Here is a 19,474-nt window from a genome sequence, read left to right on the forward strand (position 1 = left end):
TGTCCGTCAGTGAGGCACTGGTTAGATAAATTAAGGTATGACCATACAGTGCAATTCCATAGAGTCATGAAAACAGAATGAGCCAGATCTATATAATCTGTTATGGAATAATCTCCAAGAAAAATTAAGTTTCAAAAAAAAAATAGCAAAGTGCCAAATGATGTACATAAGTACATTCACGTTTGTGCAAAAAAGTGTATGTGTGTATGTGTGTGTGTGTGTGTGGTGTGTGTGTGTGTGCATGTATATATACACCTGGATGTGCCTGGACTATTTCTGGACCTAACAGTGCTTACCTCCGGGGTGGGTAAGTGGGAGGCTGGAGTCCAAGGGGAAAGAAACACCTGCTTTTTACTATAAACACTTATTAACTATTTGCAATTTTTTATCGTATGCATATATAAATTTTTTAATTAAAAAACCCTATGCTTGGGCTTCCCTGGTGGCGCAGTGGTTGAGAGTCCACCTGCCGATGCAGGGGACGTGGATTCGTGCCCCGGTCCGGGAAGATCCCACATGCCGTGGAGCGGCTGAGCCCGTGAGCCATGGCCGCTGAGCCTGCGCGTCCGGAGCCTGTGCTCCGCAACGGGAGAGGCCACAGCAGTGAGAGGCCCGCAGACAGCAAAAAAAAAAAAAAAAAACCCTATGCTGGGTGCTCTGTGATGACCTAGATGGGTGGGATAGGGGAGAGGGGTGGGAGGAAGGGAAATCCAAGAGGGAGGGGATATGTGTATGCATATAGCTGACTCACTTCACTGTGCACCAGAAACTAACACAACATTGTAAAGCAATTATACTCCAATTTTTAAAAAAAGATACTGTGAAACTCAGTCATACACATCAAAATATACAGCAAATATCAATCATACCTCAAAAAAAAAATAAAGAAAACAGGGAGGAAAGAATGAAAGGAAGGGAAGAAGGACGGCAAGAACTCAATTCCACAGCACCAATGAATAATACTCATTGCTTCCCTGAGTGTTAGTTAAGTACAAAGTACAAATACATCTTTATAGCTCCTTCAGCTGTGTCCAGACCGCTGCAATTTCCAGAGCTCTGGGAAGGAAACGGCCCAAGGGGAATCCTCGCTAACTTGCTTTCTCTATCCCCTACAATTCTTCTTACATCATAGCCTTCTCATAACTAATAGAAAATAAGAATGCTGCTCTAGCACTACCAGATGTGCACTAAAACCGTTTATTTATTTATTTTTTAACTACAGAACTGAGATACATGGAAGGCAAAATGCACTGCACAGGTTATAGATAAGTATAGGCATTTACATGTATCTTACTTTTGAACAGGAAGTGTCATGAGGTCTCGATCCGAGAAGAGCCTCAGAAGGAAGTCGTGAACTTCTCCGACGGTTTCAGGGCCTCCCATGTTCAGCATTAATATTCCAGTTTTCGGCTTCCTACATAAATCAAAAGGCAACAATTGATTTGTAACACTTCTAGGGTAGAATTTTGTTTCTGCTAGCAAACTCTCATCTAATCTGTTCAATGCAAAGATGAAAAGCTACAGATCTCTTCACTGCCATCACAGTGAACACATGAGGCCTCCAGCTCTGCACAGTCCAAGGTCCCAGCTCAGACTCTGACCTTCACCGTCTAGCTCCATCCCTGTCCCTGGACTTTCCCTGGGCTCCAAATATTCCTCTATTAAACTGTCAGCCCTGAACAAAGATCCCATTCTTTGGGGGCTGAGGGTCAAGGTGTAAACCTAAAATTGTCCTGAGGCTGAAACACTTGTTCATATGACTGCCTCGTGCCTACACAGGTTACCTGATCTCTCCAAGCTTAAGTTTCCTCATCTGTAAAATAGAGAGTCCACCCATTACCTCAAAAAGTTATTCTGAGAATTAAGTGCATAATGTACTTATTCAGCATAAGCTGCCACAAACAGTAGGTTCTATTCTACACAGAGGAGCCGTGGGTTTCCCTATAATTTTAAACCTCCCCAGGAAACTATCAGCCCTTATTTACTCCCTTCTCTTTAGTTAATTATTAAATTATTAATGGCTTAAATTATTTCTTGCTACTCTGCTTCCTTCTCCAGAGCCCGTCTTTACTCCTGCTCAGTGTCCCCTGCTGTGATATAAACTACGTTTCCCACTTTACACTCACCTCGCCATCCTTCATCTAAAACCCACTACTTAGGTAATTCCTGTAAAACACTGTTCTGAATTGTTCAGATTAGTCCCAGGCTAAAGAATCAACCACTGGATGAGCAAAAGGAAACAAAAAAAAAATCATGCAGCTTCTGGGAAATTTTTTTTAAAAAGGACTATGCAAAAATGTAAACTTATAAAATCCAGAGCTGCTCTGAGGCCTGCACCGCCGAAGTGAGCCAGGCCAGGATGAGTTCTCTATTCCTAAACCAGCCAGGGGGCAAGCTGGAGCCAGAGCAGGACCAAGTGTCTCCCCTGAGCTTCGGGGAGCCACCAGAAGACCATGACTCTGGTCGGAGCCACAAGGTCAAAGCCTGAGATGGGAGCGTGGAGAACTGCGGGCCTGTCTTTCCTCCTGTGACAGGAGTGAAAGAGGCTGCTGGTGGGGAAAAGAAAGGACAAGGAGTGTTTCTCCACTCATCCTTTTTTTTCTTCTTGTGCACTGTAAACATTTAGATATAATTCACATACCATAACACCTGCCATTTTAAACTGTACAATTTGGTGTTTTTTAATATATGCTCAAGGTTAGGCAACCATTACAGCTATCTAATTCCTAAACATTTTCCTCAGCCCCCAAAACCCCACTTATCCGTTACAGCCATTCCCCATTCTCCCTCTCCCTCACCCCTGGCAACCACTAATCTACTTTCTGGGCCTATGGATTTGCCTATCAACAGAAATAGAGTCATAATATGTGGCCTTCTGTGTCTGGTTTCTTTCACTTAGCATAAAATTTGCAAGGTTCACCCATATTGTAGCATGAATCAGTACTTCCTTCCCTTTCGTGGCTGAATAATATTCCAACGTGTGGGTATCCTCTCCACTCACTCTTGATGAAGCAGCCGAGGAACAAGCAGCCTGATGTTCATTTAAAACACCATTATTACAAATGCCGAGGGGTCTACTTTCCAAATCTCCTACGCCAGGACCACCTCTAGCTGATGCAGTGACTACCGCAATCCTGCTGAGATGGGTCTCGTTTGGAAGATTGCTCTTCAAGTGTTCTAAAGCTAATGATATCATGATGACATTTTAATTGTAATTTTTGAAAAAATGTTAATAATGTTTGGCAATAATTTTAGGCAACAGAGTGTGTCAAATTTATACAAGTAGAAACCATTTTCTTGATCAAACACAGTATAGGTGGATGAAGTAGAAATCTGAATTCTCAGCCTAAGTTTTCAAAACAAGAACCAATTTCTGGGGAAAGGGAAGTGCTGCATTACAATGAACTCAGGGACTTTCTAATTTAGACCCCATTATATAGATTAAGCAAATTCACTTTTTTCACATCATTGTCTTAGGCCAGGGTTTCTTGTCCTCAGCACTGCTGACATTGGGGGCTGGACAATCCTTTGTTGTGGGACTGTCTTGTGCTTTGTAGGAGGTTTAGTGGCAACCATGCCTCTACTTACTAGATGGCAATAGCACACACCCTACCCCAGCTGTGACAACCAAAAATGTCTCCAGACATTGCCAAATATGTCCCAGGGACAAAAATGATCCCCCATCCCACCCACTGCTCAGAACCACTGTGTTAGAGGAAAGGGGTTTAATCTCTTTTTACTAAACCAAGCAACCACATTGAAGTTGTTGTTCCATAACTTTTCTACCCCCTCGGGCCAGAAGTCCTATCAATGAATTAACAAACTGGTGTTTTGTTTTCTTGATACCTGAAAATTCCAGATTCATTATATTGTGAAATTGTAATATTCCCTTAATCTTTCTACTTAGGCCACTGGTGTTCTGGGATTCTGTCTCTCACCCTCAAAAGCTGTGACTCACAATAAATTAAGTGCATTTTTCCATGGATTGCTGCCAGTTAACAGATTACTGGTTAAGAAACTCCACGCTAAGAGACTTACCTAAGCCACAGAGGGCATCAATGTGCAAACAGGATTTAGAACTGTTTTTCATCTATAACACCTGAGCTCAGAAAAAGAGTGGCTTTAAATGGGATGTTACTCTACCCTGCAAACCCATGTTTTGCAAACCATGTTGATCTTATACATGAAAATACCTAAATACGCTTGCACTTAATTCAAAACTGTGTTGTGCATGACGAATGGCACATTAGGAAGCCCTAGTCCAACATCCCTCTATTCCCGAATGTGAACTGCAAAGCTTTAGTCAAGGGTTGCTGTCTCTTCTCCCCTCCAGACACAGAACATCTGACACCAAAGTCTGAATGGTCAAGTTCCCCTTGTTTGAACGTAAAAGCGTGTACGGCAAACACATTGAAAGCTTCTCATTTGAAAAGGTTGCCACATTTTGCCATTTATATTCTTGCACTCTCAAAATATGAGGTTTTTCCTTTGAACTATTAACTGGACAAACCAAAACTTAAGCCCATCAATTAACAAAGGAACAGATTAATTCTATTCTACTATATAAAGTCATCATCAAGATAAAAAACAAATCCCAGCTCTTCATTAAATCTCCAAGATGTAACTGGCCAGAGGATCTATGCTGCCTCTAGAACAGGGTTTGGCAAACTCCAGTCCATGGGTCACATTTGCCCACACACCCCCTGCCTACTTTTGTAAATAAAGTTTTATTGGAACAGGGCTTCCCTGGTGGCTCAGTGGTTAAGAATCTGCCTGCCAAAGCAGGGGACACGGGCTCGAGCCCTGGTTCGGGAAGATCCCACATGCCACGGGGCAACTAAGCCCGTGCTCCACAACTACTGAGCCTGCGCTCTAGAGCCCATGAGCCACAACTGCTGAAGCCCGTGCACCTAGAGCCCGTGCTCTGCAGCAAGAGAAGCCACTGCAATGAGAAGCACACACATCGCAACGAAGAGTAGCCTCCGCTCGCTGCAACGAGAGAAAGCCCACACGCAGCAACAAAAACCCAACACAAACACAGCCAAAAATAAATAAATAAAATAAATTAATTTTTTTAAAAAACGTTTTATTGGAACAGAGTTCCAGTCATTTGTTTACGTATCACCTGTGGCTGCTCTCACATTATGATGGGGGAGGTGAATAGCAGCAAACAAGACCAAATGGCCCACGAAGCCTGAAAACATGTACCACTCAGCCCTCTGAGGACAAATTTGTAGTGTAGCACTGTCTAGAGTAGTCTGAGCACTAAGCAGCACGAGGCCTTCATCATATCTGGCATCAGAATGACTCACAAAGACACTCACCACTTCAGCATCTCTAATTTTTGTTTGTTTGTTTGTTTTTGTTTTTGCGGTATGCGGGCCTCTCACTGCTGTGGCCTCTCCCGTTGCGGAGCACAGGTTCCAGACGCGCAGGCTCAGCAGCCATGGCTCACGGGCCCAGCTGCTCCGCGGCATGTGGGATCGTCCTGGACCAGGACACGAACCCGTGTCCCCTGCACCAGCAGGCAGAATCCCAACCACTGCGCCACCAGGGAAGCCCCATCATCTCTAATATTTAAAACCCAGAAATAACCTATGTGCCCCATAACATGAGATAGGATAAATAAATTAAGATTTAATAAAATACTCTCAGGCTATAAAAATTATGTAGACTTTTTACAGTTATGTGGTAGACATTAAATAAAAAGAGGAAGTTATAAAAATAATATATGTAGTATTATCACATTATGATAAATATATACTGAGTAAATATTAATAGATACAGGTATAGAGACAAAATACTGGGTGGTGAGATTATCAGTGATTTTTTTTTTCCTGTCTGTATTTCCTAAAATGAACCGATTTCTTTTGTATAAATATGATATAAAGTTACTTACTAGAATTTGGGAGTCTTTTTAGATTTTTATTCAATTTTAATAATTTAATCTTAAGGTGATTTATTTATTTATTTATTTATTTATTTACTTTTGCGGTACGCGGGCCTCTCACTGTTGTGGCCTCTCCCGTTGCGGAGCACAGGCTCCAGACGCGCAGGCTCAGCGGCCATGGCTCACGGGCCCAGCCACTCCACGGCATGTGGGATCTTCCCAGACCAGGGCATGAACCCGTGTCCCCTGCATCGGCAGGCGGACTCTCAACCACTGCACCACCAGGGAAGCCCTTAAGGCAATTTATGTTGTTGACTTTTGCCACCAGGATAACATAGTAATGAAATAATTTTTCTCCCAGGGTTCCACGTCCAATCAGTTCTTCAGTTTACACCGAATACTTACCCCAAACCCTAAATACTTAAAGCACTTTGTACTATGGCTGAGGTGAGAAAAGAGGGGCCGTGGGGGGCAAGGAGGAGTGGCGTCCTGCTGGGCATGCCCCCTGGATGGAGACAGTGTCTGTGCTTCCTGTCTCCCTTCCCACGTGTGGTTTTTCAGGAGGCCGGAGAGTCAAAAGGAGATGATTTGGGACCCCACCCTACTGCCGTATCCCCAACAAACCTCAGTTCACTAAGTGCTCCATCATCATACCCAGGATCACACAATTAAAAGTAACAAACACAAAATATGACTATTTTCAAAGCTGTAAAGCTCTCGTGGAACATCTGGTCTACCAGAAAGGTCAAGGCGTTAATAGTTCACAGCTACTTTCTCTCTGCCCAGTGTTAAAGTGCATTACTCCTATCTGTGTACTCATCTAAAAAGCGACCTTTGCAGTCTTCTGTTGCCTCTGTACCAGAGGAAGACTTGAAAACAGCTGTGGCCTCTGATATTGAAGAGGACACCCAGTAGCAACACCATGCCTGCTGACGTCCACCCGCAAACAGCAGAGGTGAGGTAGGGAACGTACCTTGTTTCTTTAATAAACTGTAAATCACATTATGGCATTTACAATAATATTCACTGACTTAACAGTTTACTACAGAAATTCTTGGTGGATTCGTTATTCCTTTTCCTGCACAGGAGATGTATTTCATAAGTATAATCATGTTAGGTTCATAAACATATTTCCAGCATACACATAATTTCTGTTATGGGACATATTGCAAAACTAAATTCCCACACGATTTGCAGATTGTTTGTACTCAACTCTGTGTCCTTTAACAAAAGCCCTGTGGGATTTTTATTTGTCAACCAGACCTCAATAAAGCTGGGGAAAAAAATTTTAACAGAAAATGTAAAAAATCTATCAAAATTCAAAAACACTTTTAAAGCCTTAATTGGGGGTGCAATCTATAAGTTTCACAGCTATTGAAAGCAAGCCAGGAAAATAACATACCACTCCTTACATGCTGGGTTTTCCCAACACCTCTGCTCCTAGGTAGCTGGTATCCACCGGTGTTTGCGTCAAGAAAGAGAAATCCTTATTAGTACCTAAAATTAGACTCGTACCTGTTCCCCGGCTGGACTTGAGGTCTGGGGCTTCTGGCACGTTGGGCTGTTTCTGTGGCAGCTGCTGCTGTGGCTGCACTCGACTGGCACCTCCGTGGCTGACAGGCCCTTGAGCCACCATATACCACTGTGACAAAAGTAAAGTGGCAGCATGAAATCTAGCTGGAAAGTAATTGCTTTTGAAGAGGTCCTCAGAGCATAATTCCTGGATCTAAAATTTAATAGAGATGCTACAGCAGAGGTGATTTCCCCAGCTTTCACTGCAGGCAGGTGAAGGCTCTTAAGACCTCTCTGAGGGGGTGGGATGGCGTCCCCTAGGATGGCTTACAGGACTTGCATGGAGGCTTTTTAGAAGCCACACACACCTCCTCTCACTGCCTTGGCCGCCGCTTTTGATATGATCCCTCATGAGATCATGCATGTTATGACGGCAGCATACTGCTCATATGAAAGGTGAGAAGCCTGCAGAAAAGGTTAAGAAACACTGATTTAAGGAGTGGAAACTGGGCCTGTTTTCCACCACTTGCACAGATCTCATGTCTGCCTCCTAGCCTTCTCCAATATAGTACCAGAACTAAGAACCCCAGAATTGCCCTTGGACTCTGACAAGGGCCGGGGGACGGAGGTGCTCTGCTTTCAAGGGCCGATTCTGGTCCACCTCCTTCTGCACCCTGCCCCATGGGGTATGCCATCTGCATGGCCAAGGATTCATGGACCCCCAGAGTCCATGCCCCCCATTCCTGACCAGGCTCCCAGGACCCAGGACCTCAGAATTCCCTGCCCCCAAAAGCTCCACTTCCAGGGTCTGGCGCAGGCCTCTTTCCTGCATCCATCCTCCTGACGGCAGATCGCACCATCAGTATAAGCAATTCTTGATCTGAAGGGTAGCCAACTGGTGGCTGTTCATAGGGTCAAGAATGGAGCTTGAACATACATACACACTGGAGTATGCACAAGACTCTTCACCATGCCGGGCAGGCCAGGAGCGGGAAGAGAAGCAGGGAAGTCTGCCCGCCCGAGGCAACTTTCTCAAGGCCGCGGCATTTCTGCAGGAACTGTGAAGAGTTCAAGAGTTCACCCTTCCAGGCCGTTAGCAAGGTCTACTTGTCAGCACAGCAGAACAGAACATAATTCACAGTCTGTTAGCTTGCTGTATACGGGTCTTGTCCTGGGCACCACAAAGTTAGTTGTGGGCCTGGAGAGCCTATCTGGATCGAGGAGTCCACGGGCCATACCCAGTTATAGCATGAAGGGTACTCATCCTTAAACAACACAGAGTGAAATTAAACTGAAACCACACAGTAGGTACTCAAGATGGCAAAATGCAGGACAGTAGTTACTACCGTGCCCCGCAGTATACACACAACCTCCCTTCCCCAGTCTCAAACCAGCAGGTCTGAAACCAGCCTGAGATCAGTCTCCTTCTACCCACCTCCTACTTACGAGTCAAAGGTGTTCTGGTGAGGAACCCGGGCTGTGGACCAACGGACCCGACTCTGAATCCAGTTCTGCCACTTACTAGTAATGTAACTGGGGCTGGGTTATAATCTTTCTGAGCCTTAGTTTCCCCAGCTGTAAAATGGTGAAACCCTGTTATCTGCATCCGTGTAAAGATTACAGCAGATAAGGCCAGTGCAGCACTCTTCACAGGGCCTGCCTCATATGTTGGTACCAGTACTATTTTCCTTGGTAAGTGTCTAGAGCATAGGGACTACACCTTCTCTGATTTTTTTTCTTTTTTTTTTTATCACCTAGCAGGTCTATAAAATATAGGAGAATGATATTTCCAGGCCACTTAGATTTCCAACTATCCAGACTGTGCACATTCCCAACAGAGCCAATTACGTGAGCTTGAGCTGAAAAATCCTTATTAACTCAAAGCAGAAGTGCAAAGATTGACATAAAGAACTTCAATTCCGCTCACATGAAGTCTCAAACCAACTCACATCTCCTTATTTCAGACAAGTTCAATTCTGAACTGCACGATGAGATTTAACCAGGTTCTCAATCAAGCTGCGATGTCTGCAATTCCTTATATAAATGAGGTTATATCAGATTCCATGGGGTATCAGAATAGAACTTTGGCATTACATAATTTGACTGCTGGTAATATAATAAGATTTCCTCCTGCAAACTTTAAAAGGGGGTGGGGTAGGGGTGGGGAATAAGGATGAGACTAGAGTCTCCAACCAGTACATTAGCATTGCTTAGTGCAGTTTGGGAGCTGGTAGGTTTTCAAGCTGCCGAAAACTATTGCCATGCCCTCTACTTACAAAAGTCTCTTCTCTGAGGTTAAATAAATTCTCAAAGAAGGTGATGCTAATGATGGATCCTTTCTGCTCAGGACATAGGGTTAACACACCCACCTCTCAAGGACTTCTCTAAAACACTCCTCTCCCTTGATGATCTGAAGACTCCAGAAAAACAGAGTATCTCCTACCAAATGATTAGTACTAATCTAGCTAAAGGAGTTTAAAGTAATTATTCAAAGAACCAAATGAGACTCCTGAATGCACTCAGCTCACAGCTTAAGAGAAATTCGAAGGCACAGGCAGCATCGTGTGGTGTAGTGTGTGTTCTGGAGCTACAGCGATCTGAGCAGAAATTCCAGATAGGACCAAACAAGCTGTGTGACAGTAATTGGGCAACTCACTGAGCTACTCCAAGCCTCACTTTTCTCATCTGTAAAACAGTGATAAGGCCAAACTTGCAGGGCTGTTGTAAAGATTAGGACAATTTTTAAAAATCTATGTCCAGCCCCAAGAACAGTGCCTGGCACAATGCATGAAGTAAGAACACTTAATACTAAGGATCTGCCCACTTATGAACTAAGACCAGGTAACTCTAACCGTACTCTTGGCATGGACAACTGGCCTACCTTTGGAAGGCCTACAAACAATAAAAGCTATAAAACCAAGGGATATGCAGAAAAGATGATGTAAGAAAACAAAACTTCATTAATTCCTGGACACACCCAATAGGTGAATCATTCAAAAGTATACCTGTGACTTAAGAAGTTCATGGGTATCAAGTGATTCTCCAAAACTATTATTTAATATTTTGGATGCTTGGGGGTGGTACGTGGGAGGGTAGAAAACAAGATATACAAGTACCTAATGCAGCCCTTTTCTATCACACAGCAGATGAAGATTATTTCAAAAGGTCCTTATAAACATGAGTATCATTTTAAAAATTAACAGAAATAAGGTTCTGTATTGTAACTATTAATAAACACTTGGCGAGGGGAGGCTTTAAGAAAAAAATTGTTATTTTTCTAGTATGGAGCCAGAATGTTTTCATGTATTAATTTAAACATTGATATTCTTTTTTATTATTCTAGATTTGATTTTTCCAATTACAAAAGACATATATGCCTAACGTAAAAAATCTGGAAAGAAAACGTCACAAAGAAACAATAATTCTTTATTCTATTAACTTTCTAAAATATACGTATATACTATATACATATATACTAGGGAGTTTCTTATTAATTCTGTACTATGCTAAAAACATAGAGTGTAAAACTTTGCTTTTCTACTTTGAGAATTCATTTTGAGAAATACTACTCAATTTTTTCTAACCCAGATGTTAATCCCTTCATATAAAACAAGATAAAGTATTATAACTACATCTAAAATCAGAGTCTGTAATTCAATTGAACGTCAAATCTACTTCTGCTGTGGTTTCTGAATCCTTCCACTTGGTTACTTATAACCTGGACAACAAAGCATTTAAAATTTCTCATATTGTTCCATGACCTCAACTCTAGAGCCTGTCAGACTTTCTTTGCCACAGGAAGGGTCAGTGAAAGAAAAGACTAATTTGATACTTCTTTCAGCCCCGTTACTGGCACTGTGCTTCCTTTTCTTAAAAGATAATGTCTTTCGTCTCCCACTGCCCTTAGTGACCTGATTGTCATTGGACACTGGGTCCTTATTATTTTTCCAACAAAGGCACCTGTAATAAGATATGGAGGTTCAGAGTGGACTCTCCACTCCTTTTCAGTAGGTGACAGATTGATGAATTAGGGAACTTCTTAGAAAAATAAGTCAGGTCTGTGTCCAGTCATCATTCAAATATACAAATTAAGCATCTTAGTAGGTGGCAGCCTTTTACATAATAATAACTGAACATTTTGAGGTTATCTATGTATCTACTGTGTGCCAGGGACTGTGCTACAGGCTTTACCTGTATCCTGCTAATCTTCACGGCAAGCCTATGAGGGAGCCTCACTCAGGGGGGTCACAGGAATGCTGCAGAGCTAGTGACCCAGCCAGGTTGTGTCTGAACCAGAGTCCCGTCCGCTCATCCTGTGGACACAACCTACATTCACGTCTGTATCAGAAAAGTGTGAGGTTGTCCATGGGTCTTATTTCTTCTCCAAATATCTCTAGAAAATACTAGCCTGAGCTGCCCCGCGGTGGGTCCTGCTGCCAAGGACAAGTGAGCACCGGGTGACGCCAGGGGCCAGGGCAGCAGTGGGCACAGTGTGACCTCCACCACCAGAGAGGGAACCCCAGGGTAGATGCCCATGGTGATGAGGATAATGATGCCAACGGTACTGTCTCTGTGGCAGGCCCTTAACACACTCTGCCTCCCGAAATCACAACAATCCTGCGACTATCATTATTCTTATTTTACAGATAAGAACTAAGGCTCTTAGAAATTCAGCCACTGCTCACGGCCACCCAGCTGACCAATGTGACTCCGGGACCCCTCCCCGCGGCCTCTCAGGGTCCTCGGGGGACCCACGTAACCCACTCTCGCCCCTCCCAGTGGAGCGCCCCTTTCCGGATCCTTTCTCCGCCCCTCGCCCCGCCGCGGGCAGCTTCCTGCGCAGCCCGCCGCCGCTCCTTGGAAGTTCCCAGGCCCGGGGACCCCGGCGCCAGCTGCCCGCTGTCCCCGCCTCGGCGGCGGCCGCGACAGCCCCACTTACGCCGATCGCGGAGCAGGACGCCCGCAGATCGCAGGGCCGCAGCCATGTTTGTGCTGACTAAAACCATTCCCGGGGCAGCCTCGGCCCGGGACCTGGGTTCCTCCCGCTGCAGCACACCCAGGCGCGGGCCCCACCAACGACTAGCAGCAGACCTCAACACCCACCACCCACGCCTCCTTATCAGGCGCGGCCACTCCCTGCGCCCAGGCTGTGCGCCCGCTCATTGGTGCCGGGCAGGGGCGGGGCTTCAGGGGCGGGGCCAGATGGAGACACGCCCCTCCCCGGGAGCCCGCCCTGCAGCAGCGAGGTCCCCAGGGTAAGAAAGGGTCCCAGGCTGTGCAACTGGCACCTTCCACCCAAACCACCAAAAATCCGTGCGGGTCGCCCTGAACGAACGCCCTGGTTGCATGCGCCCACCTGACCAAGGCAGGAACTGCAGCCATGACAACGCAAAGAACTTTCTTCACATTTCCACTACTATCACTTACATATGACAATGCTTTTGCCTCAATTCACCAGTTTTGTGGCCTAGTTACAGCACAACTGTACCGACCCTGTTTTATTTTGCTTTGTTTTCAGAATGAGAAAAGGAATTATTTTATATCAGACACTCATGACATACTTGTTAAGTTCCTCTGTAGTATCTCTATGCAGCAGAGTTTCACAGCTGGGACCAGAAAGCAAACATTAGGCTGCTAACGTGATAGCATTAGGAAAAGTGAAGGCCAGTCCGGCAAACACATTTTTTGGTGGGCTGGTACGGTGAGGTCTGTCAGTATCATGTCTGTGCACCTTCGCAGGGTGACTGCCTGGCCCCAATCCCGCGCACAGAACAGGTGCCCCCCGCATTTCTAGCCCTTGCTACATTCCCACACCTCTGCCCGCCCATCTGACCCTAATGCTCAGTGTGTCTCGAAGTACAAGACCAACCTTTGGAATAGAAAGGTGTCAGGCACCATTCTTTCATTCACTGAACAAGTATTGAGCACCTACTGTGTGCACTGGGGAAACAGCAGTGAACAGAGCAGACAAGGGACTTACATAGGGATTAGGGGAGAGACAGAAAATAATCACAATATGTAGTATTTAGGGTGATGATGAGCGTTAGAAAGAATGAAGCTATGTAAGGGAGATGAGGGAGGGGAGGCTAGTGCAATTTGAAATAGATGGGTCAGAGAAGACCTCATTGACATTTGGGCAAAGACCTGAGGAAGTAAGGGGGCAAGCCACGTGGAACATTCCAGGAAAATGGAGTCTAGATTGAGTGCAAAACCAGTTTTCTGTAGCTAAAATGTATGCTCTTGATTGAATTCGTTTATTTATTATTAAAGTGGATCCTCTTTCTGGTTTTCAGCTTGGTGTAAAATGTCAACTTAAGTGGATTGCCTTTCATATTATCTACACGATCTTCAAATCAGGCAAGAGGTGTCCCCTGAGAAACAGACAGTAAAACTTGCTCCTCGTATCAACTGCTTTCCTATACATTTTGCTAGCTCTCCATTCTCAGAATGAAAATTACATTAGTTTAATTTGCCCTTTGAAGAGGTGATCTTTATAGATAATATACTCCTCTACCTAAAGTCTAAACCCATTGCTTTTAAATCAACTACACAAAACGTCTTTACAGTTTGAAATGCTGTGCTGGAAAAAGTGTTGACAAGGCCAGAGAAGTAGAAAAAGCCCAGGGTTTTTAATGACTGAGCTATGTGGGCTCTTCTCGGCTCAGGAGGCCCAGGATAAGTCACCCTTCCATCCCGGGTGCTGTACCGCTCCTGCTAAGTGGAGATAGCAGGGGTCTTCTGGTCCCTCCCAGGGAAATGCTGATGATTAGTGACAAGGCATAAAGGTACCAAATCTCATGTAATCAACATTGGGGCAAGTTAAATTTGTATCTGGCCAGAAAAAAAAAGGAACTAACAAACCATGTTTTATTAACTATATCAACATAATAACATTTTAAAACATGAATCAGCACCATTTCATTCATTTTCCTTTTACTGACTCTTAAAAAACTCATTCAAAATTATACTCATGTATAAAACCTCCTGACACACATATTAAGACTCATAGGTTACAAATGGAAACAGAACTTCATTATTTTTCCCCAAAGAGCTCTTCATGACATTTGTTATTTCTAATCTATGGCTTATTTCTTACAAAAAGCATCAAATACAACAGCTTTTCAGTGAGTAAATTTTTATGTTCTTTTGAAGTGAAAACAGATAAAACATGCTTTATATGGGTCCTTTTCAAAACTGATAGGAAAACACAGCCCTTAAATCAGAAGATGTGAATTCTAAATACGGGTTTTACTAAGAAATCCAGAAAGCCCTTGAAAGGCTAAAGAAATTTATAAAACTATATGAGATTTATATATATATGTACATATACACATATGTACGTGTATATAAATGCATTTTTTTCTGGCTTAAATATCTGTACCAAAATTATAACCACTTCCCTTAACAAACAGAAAGCACATTCTCTGGGCCAACTCAGATAAGCAGCACTCCCACCACCCGGGAGAGGGTTTGCCTGAGCTCTGGTGACTTAATTAGTGAAGAAAGCATTCTCTTCTCACAGACAGCACTCAGAATCCAGCCTGTGATCCTAAATAAAATGAATCGTTGGTTTCAGCTCAATACTTCAGGAAAGGGGTGGGGGGAGGTCCCCTAATTCATTATTTGCCATGATTGGCACCTCTGAGCTACACAAACTAAATTTAGATTACTCAATTCTGTCTCCTTAATCAGAACAACAGGGCGAGGATGGGGGCTTTCAGTGCAAGAGACACAGTGGCTGGGTGAAGCAGACAAATGGTGAGCTCTGATGATTACTCAGAGAAACCTGACCGATTGTCCCCACAACTGTTTTAAGCAAAGAGGCCACCAAATGCAGGCCAATGCGGTGTGCATTTTGACTGCCACTCTTAACCACGCAGAGCCTTAAGCCCACTAGTGATGATGGGTTTATTAGTTCATGTGCACATATTTTCTGAGAGTCTACTATGAGCAAAGCGTTATATCGGATACTGGGAAGGATAAAAAAATAAACTGTATTCTCAAGTAGCTCATTCATTTATGACACAAATATGTATGGAGGGCATGCCTAGGTCAGGCACGTGGTGGGCACTGAGCATTACAGCAATGAATTGGACTATCTCTACTTTCATGCAACTTACATTCTAGAAGGCAAGGCAGACAATAAACAAGAGATCCATTCCATAAGGTTAGCTGTGACTAGGAACCATGAAGAAAAATAATAAATGAGCCAAAGGAATGGAGAGAGGCAGGAAATGTTAGTTTCGGGGGTGCAGTGGGACAGGGCCTCTCCGCAAAGGTGCCAGTTGAACAGGGGCCTGTGGGGAGTGAGGGAGGTTCTCTGTGGAAGGGCTTTGCAAGCAGAGGGATCAGAAAGTGCTGGAACACATTTGAGGCTTGTATTAGTTCCCTGGGGCTGCTGGAACAAAATATCACAAACCAGGCTGCTTAAAACAACAGAAATGGGGGCTTTCCTGGTGGCGCAGTGGTTGAGAGTCCGCCTGCCGATGCAGGGGACACGGGTTCGTGCCCCGGTCCGGGAAGATCCCACGTGCCACAGAGCGGCTGGGCCCGTGAGCCATGGCCGCTGAGTCTGTGTGTCCAGAGCCTGTGCTCTGCAATGGGAGAGGCCACAACAGTGAGAGGCCCGCGTACTGAAAAAAAAAAGAAATGTATTGTCTTCCAGTTCTGAGGCTGGAAGTCCAAGTCAGAGTCAACAGGGCCACGCTCCCTCAGCAGTCTGTCGGGGAGAATCCTTTCCTGCCTCTTCCTAGCTTCTGGCAGTGGCCAGCAGCCCTTGGCTCTCCTCGCCTTGTAGCATCTCTCTGATCTCTGCCTCTGTGGTCATGTAGCCTTCTCCCTGTGTGTCTCTTTTCCCATAACTGTCTTCCCTTCTAGAAGGACACCAGTCGTATTGGATTAAGAGCTCACCCTATTGACCTCATCAGAACTTGGTTACATCTGCAAAGACCCTACTGGTAAATAAGATAACGTTTCCAAGTACCAGAGGGGAGGATTTCAACATATCGGGGTTTTTTTTGAGGGAGAGGGACACAGTTCACCCCATAACAAGGCCTTGAGGGACAGTAAAGAGACGGCATGTCTTGAGCAGCGTGTGTGGGGTGGAGGGGAAGGAGTTTCGCCCTATTAGGTGATGAAAGACTTCATCTTATCAAGTGATCTCCCTCTAACAGAACGATCCATGCTTACGGTTCAAAAGGTTCACTTTGCCTGCGGTGTAGAGAGAAAACTGGAGCTCTTGCGCCAGTATTAAGACACGTACCACATGACTAAATAATTTCATTTTCTCCTAAGGGTTCTAATTCTTTTTGAGATCATATTGGGCAAGAGTGTTTTTCTCCAGCGAGGTCTCTGCCCCCGGGGTGGTGGGAGGGTCCCTCCAGAGCATTTCTGGTCTGCCTCTGCCAGGATTGCAGGGTCCCATCAGGCTTAGATGGGGTTTATGTACATTTCTTGGCTTCGTAGTGCTGCCCCTTGCAGATACATTCAAACCAGGAAAGTTGACTTTTTCCAGCAAGCTTTCATTCCCTGTCCAGAGCCCTGGGCAGGTGGCAGTCTTCCATGTCCTTCTCTGGCTACAGGGCCAGTTTTCTAGATTTCACAGAAGGGCCAGCACCCCAAGTCCCTGTTTCATGCAGAGAGGGGTCTAGCCCTTGGTCCACTTTCCTGTCTGGGTGTAGGGTGGGCACTGTAGGAGCTGCGTACATGATGTGCTCACTTTGTGAAAATTCGTAGTGTTGCACACTTATGATGTGTGCCCTTTTTTGTACGAATAGTATACTTCAGTATAACTTTTTTTTTTTTTTTTGCGGTACGCGGGCCTCTCACTGCTGTGGCCTCTCCCGTTGCGGAGCGCAGGCTCCGGACGCGCAGGCTCAGCGGCCATGGCTCACGGGCCCAGCTGCTCCGTGGCATGTGGGATCTTCCCGGACCGGGGCACAAACCCACGTCCCCTGCCTCGGCAGGCGGCCTCTCAACCACTGCGCCACCAGGGAATCCCTAGTATAACTTTTAAAAATACCCCCGAGTGCCTTTATCTGGGTTCAATTCTCCCTCTAACTCCCATACCCAACCTAACAGCTCTGGTTTAGAGACCCTGTCTACTCCCTCCTCTCCAATTCTGATGCCTAGAGGTGTTCCTTTCACTCAGCTAAGAGGAGGGTCTGTGTGGAATTATTATATTTATCCGGTAGAGTTACCTGTTTATAGTGGGAGAGGAAGAGGTGAGCAGAAGTTTCCCTGATAAAAATGAGTGGTGATTTCAGGCTGAGAGGATGCAGGGATGCTTTTTCATCGGGGTGGTATAGAATTTACAAGGAAAGTAGGCTTGTTGTATATTGAATGTGAGGGGACACTCTGAAGGCAGAAGAGCACACGATTACCAAGAGCAAGACGTTCACTTGGCCACCGCACAGCATCTGGAACGGATTCAGAGCTAAGCGTGGTGAGAGAAGGCTGAGGACCGAGCCTGAATGTGCTGAGAAATTGGACCTTTGTTGGTAGGTGAACGGGAGTCATGCATGGTCATGACAGTCATGGAGAAGAGTAGCCTGTGCTCTGAGGAAAAGGATTGAGCAAGCAGGGTCCAGGCTATAAGAGAGGAGAGACAGGGAGAACAAATAGAAGACAGTGGCCACCGTTCACAAAAGAGGTGTTGAGGGATGTGGCCAAGGAAAGTGAAGACAGAAATAGGCAAGTAATGGCACACTGGAGATTAGAGGGAGGGCAGAATCGGGTAATTCAAGTTCTTCAGCAGTAGTGAGACCAAAAAAGAGAAATACATTAGTCAGCAGGACAGCTGGTTTGAGGCAAAGATGAATGCACTTTTTTATATTTGTTGTTTTCATATTGTCTTTGTTTTTGCCTGAGTATGTTTTACATTGCAAGAAGGACAAACAGGTACAGCCATCCAACAGAAAGTTGTAGTGGTCATCTACATAGAAATAAGGATTGAAACCGACCATTCATTCAACCATTCATTTTTTAAAAATAAATTTATTTATTTTTGGCTGCGTTGGGTCTTCGTTGCTGTGCACAGGCTTTCTCTAGTTGCAGCGAGTGGGGGCTACTCTTCGTTGTGGTATGCGGGCTTCTCATTGCGGTGGCTTCTCTTGTTGCAGAGCATGGGCTCTAGGCACATGGGCTTCAGTAGTTGTGACTCGCGGGCTCAGTAGTTGTGGCTTGTGGGCTCTAGAGTGCAGGCTCAGTAGTTGTGGTGCACAGGCTCAGTTGCTCCACAGCATGTGGGATCTTCCAGAACCAAGGCTCAAACCTGTGTCCCCTGCATTGGCAGGCCGATTCTTAACCACTGCACCACGAGGGAAGCCCTAATCATTAATTCGTTTTACAAAACAATTTACAGAGAATTCATCACTCTCCTTGCTAATTTGTCTTTCCTAATAGCTAACAATAATTGAATATTTATTCTCTTTCACCTATGTCCACTCCCTTTTGATTTATCTTCAAATACAGAGGGAAGATCTCTGGGTAAAAATGGGGGCTTGAACACATGGATGTAATTTCACTCCAACCCCCAAACCCCACTAAAATGTCAAGAGAGGTTTTGTTGTTGTTGACAGTGATGGTGTGTTTTGTTTGTTTTCAAGCACAAACCTAAAATGATGGGGAAAAAAGAAAAAGGAATGATGGCAACAAATTTGGGGAGCTGGAAGGCAGATGGATAAATGGTTCATGATTTAGCAAACTCAAAAAACCCTGAATCTTAAAATGGCCATCCTAAGATAAGAACCATCCGGATTTACATGACAGAATCCCTAGGAGGTTCCAGACTGGCAGCAGCGGGTAGCCCTGGAAGTGGGGATGAAAGGGAGAGATGCTACATTGAGATAGATTTGGGGAACTAGACTTACCGAAGTTGTGGACACATAGCTCTCTTCACCCCTTTCCCCCCACAGGAGGTGGGAAGAGTCTGGAATCCAACCGGCCCAAGAGGAAAGATCTAAGGATGTTGACATCTGGAATCCAACCGGCCCAAGAGGAAAGATCTAAGGATGATGACATCAGGGACTCCCATACTCAACATACTCAACAGTTCAGGCAGCTCACCCTACA

General features: G+C 44.9%; 1 protein-coding gene across 3 annotated transcripts in view; it reads right to left on the bottom strand.

Moving 5' to 3' along the window:
• Positions 1 to 12,475, bottom strand: part of FECH (ferrochelatase) — a 38,452-nt gene extending 25,977 nt beyond the window's left edge. For 2 of the 3 annotated variants that reach the window (XM_027118599.1, XM_027118600.1), the window contains exons 1-3: positions 12,342 to 12,475; positions 7,406 to 7,532; positions 1,295 to 1,414 (exon numbers count right to left, since the gene is read on the bottom strand). In XM_027118599.1, the coding sequence (XP_026974400.1) occupies positions 1,295 to 1,414; positions 7,406 to 7,532; positions 12,342 to 12,408 (314 nt within the window). In that variant the 5' untranslated portion in view covers positions 12,409 to 12,475. The remainder of the gene's footprint in view (positions 1 to 1,294; positions 1,415 to 7,405; positions 7,533 to 12,341) is intronic. The other variant, XM_027118601.1, reaches the window with a different exon arrangement.
• Positions 12,476 to 19,474: the final 6,999 nt, after the last annotated feature.

The sequence above is a fragment of the Aethalodelphis obliquidens genome, unplaced genomic scaffold (assembly GCF_003676395.1).
Source record: "Aethalodelphis obliquidens isolate GAN/ISIS:26980383/991018 unplaced genomic scaffold, ASM367639v1 scaffold19, whole genome shotgun sequence".
NCBI lineage: Eukaryota > Metazoa > Chordata > Mammalia > Artiodactyla > Delphinidae > Aethalodelphis > Aethalodelphis obliquidens.